A 13,080-nucleotide genomic window follows, 5' to 3' on the forward strand; every position below is an offset into this window, starting at 1 on the left:
TTCTCATTCCTGCCCGCAGCCTGGTTCAGGTGTCCACCTCTACAGTTCCTTCTGTCCCACCATTGGTAGCAGGGCCCCATGAAATGGAGCCTCTCTTTCCCACATCACCGCTTCTGTAACCTCCCTCATATGCTTACCCCTACCCATTTGTACACGGTTTGGCTAATAATTAGGAGATGATAACCCTTATGACGTCCTTTTTTAAATATAATTTTGCTGATGGTAATCTCTGGACTTGTTTAAATTCTCCTGCTTTGCAAACTCACTTATTGAATCTCTTTTGAATGGATTACCTTTGTACTTCTAGACCCGAATGAATTTAAATTGTCAGATGCTCTCGATGACAGTAACGACAATGCTGGCAAGAGAGGTAAAGATGACTCAGGTAAGGAATGAAGACAGAAAGGATCTCCGCTGTACAGTCATTTCAGTTCAAATTCTACCTGGTATCGGTGCTTCATTTGTCACTTGGTAAAAAAGTGAGCGATTACATTTGTTTAAAAATTCAGATCAACAACAATTCGTAAATTCTAAAGTTTTTTACAGCAGGCCTCTGCATGGAAACCGCCTCTCAATTGGGGATGTTAGGATGCCTTCGCTTGGCATCGAAATCAGATATCGCATGGAGTGGAAACTTCAATCTGAGATGACTCCAGGGAAAGTTCTTCACAGGCTATTAGAATAGATGGCATTGAGGTGCGTAGGGAAGAAGTGTTGGCAATTCTGGACAAGGTGAAAATAGATAAGTCCCCGGGGCCGGATGGGATTTATCCTAGGATTCTCTGGGAAGCCAGGGAAGAGATTGCTGAGCCTTTGGCTTTGATTTTTAGGTCATCATTGGCTACAGGAATAGTGCCAGAGGACTGGAGGATAGCAAATGTGGTCCCTTTGTTCAAGAAGGGGAGTAGAGATAACCCCGGTAACTATAGGCCGGTGAGCCTAACGTCTGTGGTGGGTAAAGTCTTGGAGAGGATTATAAGAGATACGATTTATAATCATCTAGATAGGAATAATATGATTAGGGATAGTCAGCATGGTTTTGTGAAGGGTAGGTCATGCCTCACAAACCTTATCGAGTTCTTTGAGAAGGTGACTGAACAGGTAGACGAGGGTAGAGCAGTTGATGTGGTGTATATGGATTTCAGTAAAGCGTTTGATAAGGTTCCCCACGGTCGGCTATTGCAGAAAATACGGAGGCTGGGGATTGAGGGTGATTTAGAGATGTGGATCAGAAATTGGCTAGTTGAAAGAAGACAGAGAGTGGTAGTTGATGGGAAATGTTCAGAATGGAGTTCAGTTACGAGTGGCGTACCACAAGGATCTGTTCTGGGGCCGTTGCTGTTTGTCATTTTTATAAATGACCTAGAGGAGGGCGCAGAAGGATGGGTGAGTAAATTTGCAGACGACACTAAAGTCGGTGGAGTTGTAGACAGTGCGGAAGGATGTTGCAGGTTACAGAGGGACATAGATAAGCTGCAGAGCTGGGCTGAGAGGTGGCAAATGGAGTTTAATGTGGAGAAGTGTGAGGTGATTCACTTTGGAAAGAATAACAGGAATGCGGAATATTTGGCTAATGGTAAAATTCTTGGTAGTGTGGATGAGCAGAGGGATCTTGGTGTCCATGTACATAGATCCCTGAAAGTTGCCACCCAGGTTGATAGGGTTGTGAAGAAGGCCTATGGTGTGTTGGCCTTTATTGGTAGAGGGATTGAGTTCCGGAGCCATGAGGTCATGATGCAGCTGTACCAAACTCTGGTACGGCCGCATTTGGAGTATTGCGTACAGTTCTGGTCGCCTCATTATAGGAAGGACGTGGAAGCTTTGGAACGGGTGCAGAGGAGATTTACCAGGATGTTGCCTGGTATGGAGGGAAAATCTTATGAGGAAAGGCTGATGGACTTGAGGTTGTTTTCGTTAGAGAGAAGAAGGTTAAGAGGTGACTTAATAGAGGCATACAAAATGATCAGAGGGTTAGATAGGGTGGACAGCGAGAGCCTTCTCCCGCGGATGGAGGTGGCTAGCACGAGGGGACATAGCCTTAAATTGAGGGGTAATAGATATAGGACAGAGGTCAGAGGTGGGTTTTTTACGCAAAGAGTGGTGAGGCCGTGGAATGCCCTACCTGCAACAGTAGTGAACTCGCCAACATTGAGGGCATTTAAAAATTTATTGGATAAGCATATGGATGATAAGGGCATAGTGTAGTTAGATGGCCTTTAGTTTTTTTTTTCCCATGTCGGTGCAACATCGAGGGCCGAAGGGCCTGTACTGCGCTGTATCGTTCTATGTTCTATGTTCTATGTTCTAGATGCACTTCACCATTTAATGTTTGCTGATCAAGTGGCATGGCGGCGCAGTGGGTTAGCCCTGCTGCCTCACGGCCCCGAGGTCCCAGGTTCGATCCCGGCCCTGGGTCACTGTCCGTGTGGAGTTTGCACATTCTCCCCGTGTTTTCATGGGTTTCGCCCCCACAATCCAAAGATGTGCGGGGTAGGTGGATTGGCCACGCTAAATGGCCCCTTAATTGGAAAAAATTAATTCGGCACAATGTTTACTGAGGACTAGCTACCGGTTCAGAGCTGGGCATGAAATTATTTGTGGACTTGGTCTCAAGTTTGTTTAAATAGTCAGCGTGAAGAAAACTGAAGCAATGTACCAGCCCGCTCCAGGAGTGCCACACCTGAAGCTCAAGGTTTCAGTCCGTGAGCAGAACCTGTCAGTGGATAAGTTCGCTTATCTCAGCAGCACTCTCCCTCTCCCTCTCTTTCTCTATCTCTCAAGCTATCCATATGGACAGCGAGGCAGATGAAAGAATTACCAACGCAAGTGCAGCTTTCAGCAGACTTCGAACAGCAGCCTGGGGGAGAAGAGGAGTACGCTTGCCTGCCAAACTGAAAGCCTACAGAGCACCACTAGTCCTGCCCCCTCTGTTCTATGCAGGCGAGATGGGCACTGTGTACCGGAATCATGCCAAGCAGTTCAACCCACTTTCACTTCAGCCGCCTTCGAAAGCTCCTGGAGATCAGACGGCAGGGCATAACACCAGACGTCCGAGATGCTCACCCGAGCTGCCGTACCCAAGCGTCCACGCCCATTTTGAGGCAGTCACAACTGAGTTGGGGGTTCATGCAGCCAGAATGCCTGACGCCCTCCTCCCAAAGCGAACCTTCGGTGGAGATCTTCAGTCTGGGGTCTTTGAGGAAATGCTACAGGGACACCCCAAAGGCTTTGTTTAGGAGTCAGGATATCGACTCCCAAGTCCCGGGAGAAGCTTCCCCAGGATCACTACACCTGGCGCAACGAAAAAAGAAAGGGTGTGGCCCCCCCCTGCAAAAGCGAACACGTATCAGAGGAAGGGAAATACAGCAAGGAGAGGAAGTCCCAAGCCAGTCATCGCCGGCATCCTGCCCAATTTTCAGCTGAACCTTTCAGCGGGCACCCACCAGAATCCTACCTAACACCCCAGATGATGAATATGGTCATCTTCATCTCGAAGGATGAACAAGACAGTGTTAGCTTTTCACAATTGCAGTCACTCATTTTAAAGTTCAGTTGGATGTAGAGCAAAAGAATGAGGAATAGTTGAACTAAATTTTAATGGGGCAGCATGGCGGCGCAGTGGTTAGCACTGCTGCCTACGGCGCTGAGGACCCGGGTTCGATCCCAGCCCCGGTTCACTGTCCCCGCTCTCCCCATGTTTGTGTGGGTCTCACCCCCACAACCCAAAGATGTGCCGGGTAGGTGGATTGGCCACACTAAATTGCCCTTTAATTGAAAAAAAAAATTGGGCACTCTAAATTTATTTCAAAGAAAATTGAATTTTAATGAAAGCCCCTCTAAAAATCCAAACGTTAAGGAGTGTTTTAGAGTTTTTGAAAGCAACAACTGTCCTCACTCAGATCCAGCATGAACAATACTCAATATTCTGATTGATGATCGAACTCTGACATGAGCAGAGCATCCTCTTCAATCCCCTGCAAATTTACCACTAGACGGTGGGGACGGGTGATGATTCAGCCAGAGGAACGGGACATGCCCACCACTGCTGCAGAGAAGAGACAAAGTTCACGTATGGAAGAGTCATTGGAGAGTCTGGGATGAGTATTCCTTTTGATATTGTGTTGCTCTTAGCTAAAAGAGTATCTGTCTGTCCAACAGATCACCCTTCTGTCCCAGGCTCGAAAGGGAATGACAAACCAAAGGGAGGTAAACAAACGGGTAAGGAGGCTGTCACGAGAGCTGGGTGATCCATCCAGAGCTGGGTCACACCAAACATATAAGCCTTAAGATCTGATTTGATACTCTGAGCCAGAGCTTTTGAGACAAGCTAGCAGGATTTTCACATAAGACTTGAGCCCTTTTTGAAGTAACAAAAATGCCTTCAAACCGGCAAATAATCAACCACGCCATGGTCGCCAAGCAAGGCGGTCACTGTGCTAACCATCCGAATTAGCAGTCATTATTCCAATCCAATCATCCACCATCCCAATGTAGGAAGGAATTTTTCCCCTCATATTAAGGTGCTCCACTGAGCATGTGCAACCAGTTAGTTTTCTGAATTATATTACACCAATGCAAATGTGACATGCAATTTCACTATAGCTAACTTGCAACCTTGATATATTGACACTTTCGCATGCGCAGTCGCAAAGTTGAAAGATTTGTTAGAAACCCTGGCAGAACAGCAGGCACAACTGACCAACAGGCGTAAGGCATTAGCTATTGCACAGGTCTGGCCGTTGGAAGGTGGTGGGGGGGGGTGGGGGGAGAACAGGTTTACCACCTGCGGGCTGAAACTTGCAAAGGGTACTGGAGGTTACAATACATCAACAAATTATCAGCAAAACAATTAGAACCATTGCCGACTCTCTAAAGATCTACTCACAATACTGTTCGATACCAGGTAACACAAATTGGGCTCCGTTGATCTTGCTGCTATGTTTTGATCGGCCCCCTCTTATACCTGACCACTTAGGGCAGGGGTGGGCAAACTTTTCCGTGCAAGGGCCACATTCAGAAATTCACAATTCACAAAGGGCCGCATAGTATATTAAGTAAAATAATTACTTCACCCGGTTATGATTCTGGGCGCCTTATATAGAACATAGAACAGTACAGCACAGAACAGGCCCTTCGGCCCTCGATGTTGTGCCGAGCAATGATCACCCTACTCAAGTCAACGTATCCACCCTATACCAGTAAGTAACCCAACAGCCCCCCCCCCCCCATTAACCTTAAAAAAAAAAAAAAAAAAATATTTTTTAAATTTTTTTTTTTTTTTTTAATGACTTGGTGGGCCGCAGAAATACCTTTGGCGGGCCGCATGCGGCCCGCGGGCCGTAGTTTGCCCATCCCTGACTTAGGGCGTGCCTGTTGAAGACAGTTACTGTCCAGTTGGCCAGCAGGGTGGCACAGTAGCACAGTGGTTAGCACTGGATAAAAGCACATTACTGCGGATGCTGGAATCTGAAATGAAAGGGAAAATGCTGGAAAATCTCAGCAGGTCTGGCAGCATCTGTAGGGAGAGAAAAGAGCTAATGTTTCGAGTCCGATAACTCTTTGTCAAAACAATGGTGAGCACCGTTGCTTCACAGCGTCAGGGTCCCAGGTTTGATTCCCAGCTTGGGTCACTGTCTGTGCGGAGGCTGCACGTTCTCCCCATGTCTGTGTGGGTTTCCTCCGGGTGCTCCGGTTTCCTCCCACAAGCCACAAAAGCAGTGCTGTTAGGTAATTTGGACATTCTGAATTCTCCCTCTGTGTACCCGAACAGGCGCCGGAATGTGGCGACTAGGGGCTTTTCACAGTAACTTCATTGCAGCGTTAATGTAAGCCTACTTGTGACAATAATGATTATTTTTATAGGTTGCCACAGAATTGGATCAAGTGCATTGTTTCAGTGCAGACCAGTGGTGCTTTGCTTCCGAGAAGGATTAAGAATACAAATGGAAGGCAGTGCCACTGTGTGACAACAGAATGTTTCACAAACAGAATAATTTATTACAGTCTCAAAGCAGGACTTGTGGATCACATCTCCTAGCTCGATGCTCAGCTGAACTCAGGCTCAAATATTTCTCTCCGAGGCTTTCCGTAGAATGTGCCCTTGGGTTTCCCCCGGATCATCCAGCTTTAGTCACAGCCAGACGCAGTCTCCTATCACTGCATTCCGATTTAGCATCATGACCTCTGATCTCCATAGATTCTCTCTGCCCTCTACAAGCCTTGTGTGGCTCTGAACAGCGTTCTTCTTTCTGATCTACAAATGATCTGCTTAATAAAGGAAATTTAAACATTGCATACTCATTGTACGGTTAATGTTATTTACAACCTTGCATGATTGCACGGTGCCACCTTTGACACAGTTTCCTCTCAGCCAGGATGAATTTTGCAAATATTAATAGGGCTGGTGCATGGCTTTATGATGTCTTTTTCCTCCTCCTTCTCTGATCTGCACTTTTGACAATTGTGAAAATGTTAAATAAGGTTTTTTTTGTCAAAAATTCAGGATTATCACTGAAAAAGTCAGGAGCTACAGGTTGCAAAACAGTGACAACGGACACTCAAAGATGCCACTAAGTCATCTTGAAATTGTTTCAGTGACACAGACTTCCCTCAAACAGAATCTTTGCTCATAAGTAACAAATTTGTTGTGGCTGCTTCATAACTTCTGTAAAGTTTGATTCCCAGAATGCTCAACTCTATTTGCAAATGAAAGCTTTTGAGGTAAAATCCATAAGATAATCATGATCCTAAATGAATTATCCTTGAGTACAATTCTATGTACATCAGTGTTGGATTCATGATGTTTTTGTTTTCGGTGAAATACTCATTTGCTGTTAGACTAAAGCAAATCGGGCGGCACGATGGCGCAGTGGTTAGCACTGCTGCCTACGGCATTGAGTACCTGGGTTCGATCCCGGCCCCGGGTCACTGTCCGTGTGGAGTTTGCACATTCTCCCCGTGTCTATGTGGGTTTCACCCCCACAACCCAAAGATGTGCAGGGTAGGTGGATTGGCCACGCTAAATTGCCCCTTAATTGGAAAAAAAATAATTGGATGCTCTTAAAAAAAAAAAAATTTTTTTCTAAAAGACTGGAGCAAATAAGCATTTAGTTTCTTTCAATGAAATTGGCTCCAGGGACTTCTGTTAACTTTTGATCCAGCATGTTAATATTCACACATCCCTGTGCCGATGTTATTTTGTGCAAATACTGGGGATTTGCCCTTGCCTGCACAGCTCCCTTGGTATTCGACCACCATCGGTCACACGTTAGATCAGGGAGTGTCTGAGGCACCTCTGTTCACTGAAACTTTGGTCCAGCCTACAATAAGGCATAACATTAGAAAATAAATGGAAAAGGAGATTGAACTGAAAGAAGAGCAATGAGCTGGGAGTCGCCTGGAAACTCTACCTGAATCCAGACTGGGGCACACTTTCTGGCATGGCTGTGAGGAATCTCAAATTATATTCATTCCAGCTTTACCTGAACTTCATCACAACAGAAGGCGATCACAGTGAAATAATCCCGTCTACGTGGTTTGCTACTGTTTATGTTGGATTTTATTTGCCGGACTAGATTAACAGATTACGTCAATTTAAAGTGACACGTGAGATAAACCTCATGTCCCCTGCCGTCGGGGAGCAGTGTGAATGCTGTGAATTTGCTGAATTACTCCAGCCAAGCATTGATCTGGGGAGTGGTCATTAGTTTGCTGTACAAACAGACAAGAACACATCACTTCTACTTTTTTTTTTCAAAGGCTGTTCGACGGTGACATGTTTTGACAGTTTAGTCCAAAGCAAGGTTGACCGAAATTGTATCATGTCACATTTTGGGTAAGATTCCATGCAATCATTTGCGAATTATCCAACTGCTGCTATCATATGTCAAACATTAACCCGTCAGTCAGCTTGATATGAAAGACACGTTGGCAGGTAGTGTACTTAGAAAGGGAGATTGCAGCAAGCAAATAAGGTGCATTTGTGAGAGCTGTCCTTCTTTCCAACACCATTATCTCTTTAATGAGCACTAGTCTGCAGCTGATTGTCAACATTTTCCCCCTTGGTCGGAAGGTCTGAAATGTGGTTTAGAATGAACAGGCCACACCGTGGACATTTGTCGAATATACAATGTACCTTGGGTTGCACTTCCTTGAGGAGGTGATCTAATCTACAAGTGTCAACCCACCAGATCATTTGGACTGGGCAAATTCCATTTGCCAAGTGTTCAAACCCTAGGACATGCAATACCTGATTCTGGGGGTGCACAGTTACGTTCCACTGTATTTAACAATGATACCATCTTCTCTCGATGTGTAGATCGTGCCTCTGACATTTCAGATAAAGACCTCGAAGATCTGTTGGATGGGGGCTATAAGCCAGATGGGAAAAAACAAGGTAAATGTCACACACGTAATTGGGCTCACACGTTTGTCAGTTTTCACACAGTGAATGGGTGAATATGTTGCACAGCCTGTGCATCGATTGATGGGATATCAAAACACAGATAGAAATGAAAGCTACAATACAGAAACGGGCCATTTGGTCTATTCAGTTCAGGTTAGTGGTTGAACCTCTATCAGAGCAGTTTTAATCACACTTACTTTACCCACCTTCTCCTCATTCCCCTTCAATGTGTTTCTTTCATCTACAATCCAATAGTGACATAGTTTCTGCCTCGTGCACCAGCCTTGGAAGTGAATTCCACATCCTCACCACTCGTTATGCAAATATGCTATTCCTGATCTCTTTTATAAATCTATTCTATTTCATTGTGTATCCCTTATTCTTGCCTCCCCCCCCCCCCCCCTCCCCCCGCAAAGTTCTCTTCTATCGACCTTGTCTTGTCCTTTTAAAATCTTGAACAGTTCTATCACATCACACTTTAATCTGCATTTTTCAACTCTCTCTCTGATATGAGAGTCATCAAATCTACACTGGATAGGGCAACACGGTGATGCAGTGGTTAGCACTGCTGCCTCACAGCGCCGAGGTTCCATCCCGGCCCCTGGTCACTGTCCGTGAGGAATTTGCCATATTCTGCCCGTGTCTGTGTGGGTTTCGCCTCCCACAACCCAAAGATGTGAAGGGTAGGTGGATTGAACACGCTAAATTTGCCCCATTAATTGGAAAAAATGAATTGGGTAATCTAAATTTATTTTTTTTAAATCTACACTGGATAGGTCTTACAGGGCATGTGTTTTTTTAAAACAGTTATCTGTTAAAGTGTGGTTATATTTCTCATCTGCATGGTGTCCCGCGGTGAAATCATTCGCAAGGACAGTTTAGTTTTCATATGTATGCTGACAACACTCGGCTCCACCTCACCATCACCTCTCTCTCTCCCTGATTCTCTCTCTCTCGACTCCTCCACTATTGCTGAATTATCAACCTGTTTTTCTGACATCCAAAACTGGGCAGGAATTTCTTCCAATTATATTTTGGGAAGACAGAAGCCATTGTTTTTGGTTCCCACTTCAAACTCCGTTCAATGGTCACTCACTCCATCCAGCTCCCTGGCAACAGTCTGAGATTAGGTCAGTCTGTTCGCAACCTCGGCGTCACGTTTGACCCAATCGCACATCTGTACCATCGCTAAGACTCCCTATTGCTGCCTCCGAATCCCGACTTCACCTCCTCTCACCTCATTTGCTGCTGAAACAGACATCTGTGCCTTTGTTAACTCAATACTATCTCCAATTTAAAAACAAAATAAAACTGGAATTGAAAACGATAAAGACTGTGATTACTATTACTGCCTCGCGATCTTGGTTTCCACCTTTAAAGTAGGTCTTTCCCCTTCTGGGTGCGTCTTGGACCAGAGGGCCTAATCTCAGAGCAAGGGTTTGCCCATTAATGACAGTTAAGAGGAATTTCTTCTCTCAGAGGGGAGTGAACCTGTGGAATTCTTTCGCAGGGCGGGGTTGGGGAATCATTGAATCTCTACAGTGCAGAAGGAGGCCATTCGACCCATCGAGTCTGCATCCCATGACCCCACCTAACCCTGAACCACTAATGGGCAATGTAGAATTGCCAATCTACATTACCTACACATCTTTGGACTGGGGGAGGAAACCGGAGCACCCGGAGGAAACCCACGCAGACACGGGGAGAACGTGCAGACTCCGCACAGACAGTCGCCCGAGGTCAGAATCGAACCCGGGTCCCTGGCGCTGTGAGGCAACAGTGCTAACCACTGTGCCGCCGTGCCGTCTTTCGGTATGTTCAAGGCTCAGATAGATGGATTTTAATCAGTAAAGGAATCAAGGGTTATGGGGATAAGGCAGGAAAGAAGGATGATCACATCAGATGAGTCATGATCTGCACCTCATCACCTCACTACCACATTCTCTTCCTTTAAATCACTCCTTCGACCCTACCTCTTTGACCAGGCTTCTAGTATCTCCTTGTGTGGCTCAGAGGAAAGATTGTGCAGACCGTGGTTCCTTTCTTTGGAATAGAGGAGACTGAGGGGAGTTCAAATGAGTTGTATACAATTGAGGCATCCTACACAGAGTGGACAGGAAGGACCTGTTTCCATTAACCGAGAGTTCAATAATCACGGGACACAGATTTAAACTGTGGAGAGATTAAAAGGGTAATATATTTTTAAACAAGAGGGTTGGGGGTGGGGGGGTTTCAGAATTCTCTGCCTGAAGGACTAGTAGAGGCAAAAACCCTCATCTCATGTTAAAAAAAACCTTTGGATTGACACTTAAGAGCTTACGAACCAGGAGCTCAAAAGTGTTCTTTAAAATGTGTTCCGTCATGGAATGTGGGCATTGCAGGCCAGGCTAGCACTTGTTCCCAAACCTTAGTTGCCCTTGAACTGAGTGGCTTGCTGGGCCACTGCAGAGGGCATTTCAGAGCCAACCACATTGCTGTGGGTCTGGACTCGCATGTTCAGACCAGGTAAGGACGGCAGATTTTCATGCCTGAAAGGACATTAGTGAACCGGATGGGTTTTAATGGTGAGTTTTTAAAAAAAATAATTTTTATTCAAGTTTTTCAATAACATATTTTATTTTCTCCCCACAATTTAAAACAAACAAGGCGTGTTGCCACACCAACACAAGAAAAGAACCCACCCCCCCAAAATAAATAATAACAAAAAACCAACAGCAATACAAGAAAGAAGAAAATAACAACATAGCAAACCCACCGCCGCAAAAACAAACCCCCAACCATCCCCAAACCCCCCCCCCCCAAGTTGCTGCTGAGATGGACCACTCTCTACCCCTTCGCCAGGAAATTGAGAAAGGGCAGCCACCGCCGAAAGAACCCCTGTACCGACCCCCTCAGGGCAAACTTCATCCTCTCCAACTTGATGAACCCGGCCATGTCGTTGATCCAGGCCTCCGAACTCGGGGGCCGCGTATCCCTCCACTGTAACAGAATCCTGCGCCGGGCTACTAGAGACGCAAAGGCCAGAATGCCGGCCTCTCTCGCCTCCTGCACTCCTGGCTCCGAAGCTACCCCAAAGATTCCCGTAACAGCCTCCCCGAACAGGCGCCGGAATGTGGTGACTAGGGGCTTTTCACAGTAACTTCATTTGAAGCCTACTCGTGACAATAAGCGATTTTCATTTCATTTTTCATTTCATTTCAAGATCGCGAGCCCCCAGCCCGCTTGACCCTAGATCCGACCACTTCTGACAAAGTCCCCACCACCCCCTTCCAAAACCTTTCCAAGGCCAGACAAGCCCAGAACATATGGGTGTGGTTCCCCTGGGCCTCCCGAACACCTCCCGCACCTGTCTTCCCCTCCGAAGAACCGGCTCATCCTGGCCCCTGTCACGTGAGCCCTATGCAGCACCTTTAGCTGAATTAGGCTGAGCCGTGCGCAGGAGGAGGAGGAATTCACCGTCTCCAGGGAGTCCGACCACGTCCCATCCTCAATCTCTTCCCCTAGCTCTTCCTCCCACTTCGCTTTGAGTTCTTCTACTGAGGCCTCCTCCTCCTGCATCAGCTGGTAAATAGCCGAGATCTTTCCTTCACCGACCCACGTCCCCGAAAGCACCCTATCTTGCACCCCCCTTGGCAGCAGCCGCGGAAACTCTTCCACCTGCCTCTTAACAAATGCCCTGATCTGCATGTACCTAAAAGCGTTCCCGGGGGGAGGTTCCACTTCCCCACCAGCTCCTCCAGAGTCGCGAACTTTCCATCCAGGAAGAGGTCCCCAAACTGTCTGATGCCTGCCCTGTGCCAACTCCCAAATCCCCCACCTGTTCTCCCCGGCGCAAAACAGTGATTACCCCATATCAGGGCCCAAACTGAGGCCTTCACTACCCCCCTATGTTGCCTCCACTGTCCCCAGATTTTAAGGGATGCAAACATTTAATGGTGGTTTGACAGTCACACACAATTACTGAGACCAGCTTTCGATTCCAGATTTTATGAATTAATTTTTAAACTCCACCAGCTGCTATGGTGGGATTTGAACCCTTGTTCCCAGAGCATCACCTGGTCCTCCTGGACACTAATCCAGGGATATGGCCACTCTGCCACCATCTCCCCTTTAGATTTGATAGCTCTTTCCCAGGTGGTATAGGTATGATGGGCTGATTGAACACCTTCTGTTCCGTCAATCTTCGCGTTTCTGTTCCAACCACGACTGCACTCCAAAAGTACTTCAGTGGCTGACGCACTTTGACGCGTTCTCAGGTTGTGATAGCTGCTACATAAATGCAAATCTCCGCTTCTGTCTCCTCTGCAATAGCACGTTCTTAAAAAGGGTCAATCGCGGTCTTTATTATCCGACAAAATGATCTGTAATGGACGGTCAAGTTTGCAATCCCCTTCCCAAGTTCCCTACCACTGTCCCTGGCCCCTTTTTATGGTCTTTGTGGTGAGGCACCAAATAACCTTCTTGCCTTGTTTTCCAGGTGACAACATACCTTCCGATGACCAGGATCAGGGTAAGTGTTCCTAATTTATCATAACCTGATGCATCAGGGGGTAAGGTGGCTGCTGGAAAGTGTGCGCTCTGCCCCATGGAACACTGAGAAGCCTCTCGCGGTGACTACTGGGAGCAGTCAAATCTTTTATCAAAAGGAAGTAATGGCAAGCCAGTGGTGGAAGTTT

The 13,080-nt window shown here is 46.5% G+C and overlaps 1 protein-coding gene across 4 annotated transcripts in view; it reads left to right on the top strand.

The window, feature by feature from the left end:
* The window catches only part of cd99l2 (CD99 molecule-like 2), a 185,708-nt gene that overhangs the window by 162,520 nt on the left and 10,108 nt on the right, over positions 1–13,080 (top strand). For 3 of the 4 annotated variants that reach the window (XM_038774346.1, XM_038774344.1, XM_038774343.1), the window contains 4 exons: positions 308–385; positions 4,159–4,218; positions 8,318–8,395; positions 12,882–12,914. In XM_038774346.1, the coding sequence (XP_038630274.1) occupies positions 308–385; positions 4,159–4,218; positions 8,318–8,395; positions 12,882–12,914 (249 nt within the window). The remainder of the gene's footprint in view (positions 1–307; positions 386–4,158; positions 4,219–8,317; positions 8,396–12,881; positions 12,915–13,080) is intronic. The other variant, XM_038774345.1, reaches the window with a different exon arrangement.

The sequence above is a fragment of the Scyliorhinus canicula genome, chromosome 17 (genome assembly GCF_902713615.1).
Source record: "Scyliorhinus canicula chromosome 17, sScyCan1.1, whole genome shotgun sequence".
Classification (NCBI taxonomy): Eukaryota; Metazoa; Chordata; class Chondrichthyes; order Carcharhiniformes; family Scyliorhinidae; genus Scyliorhinus; species Scyliorhinus canicula.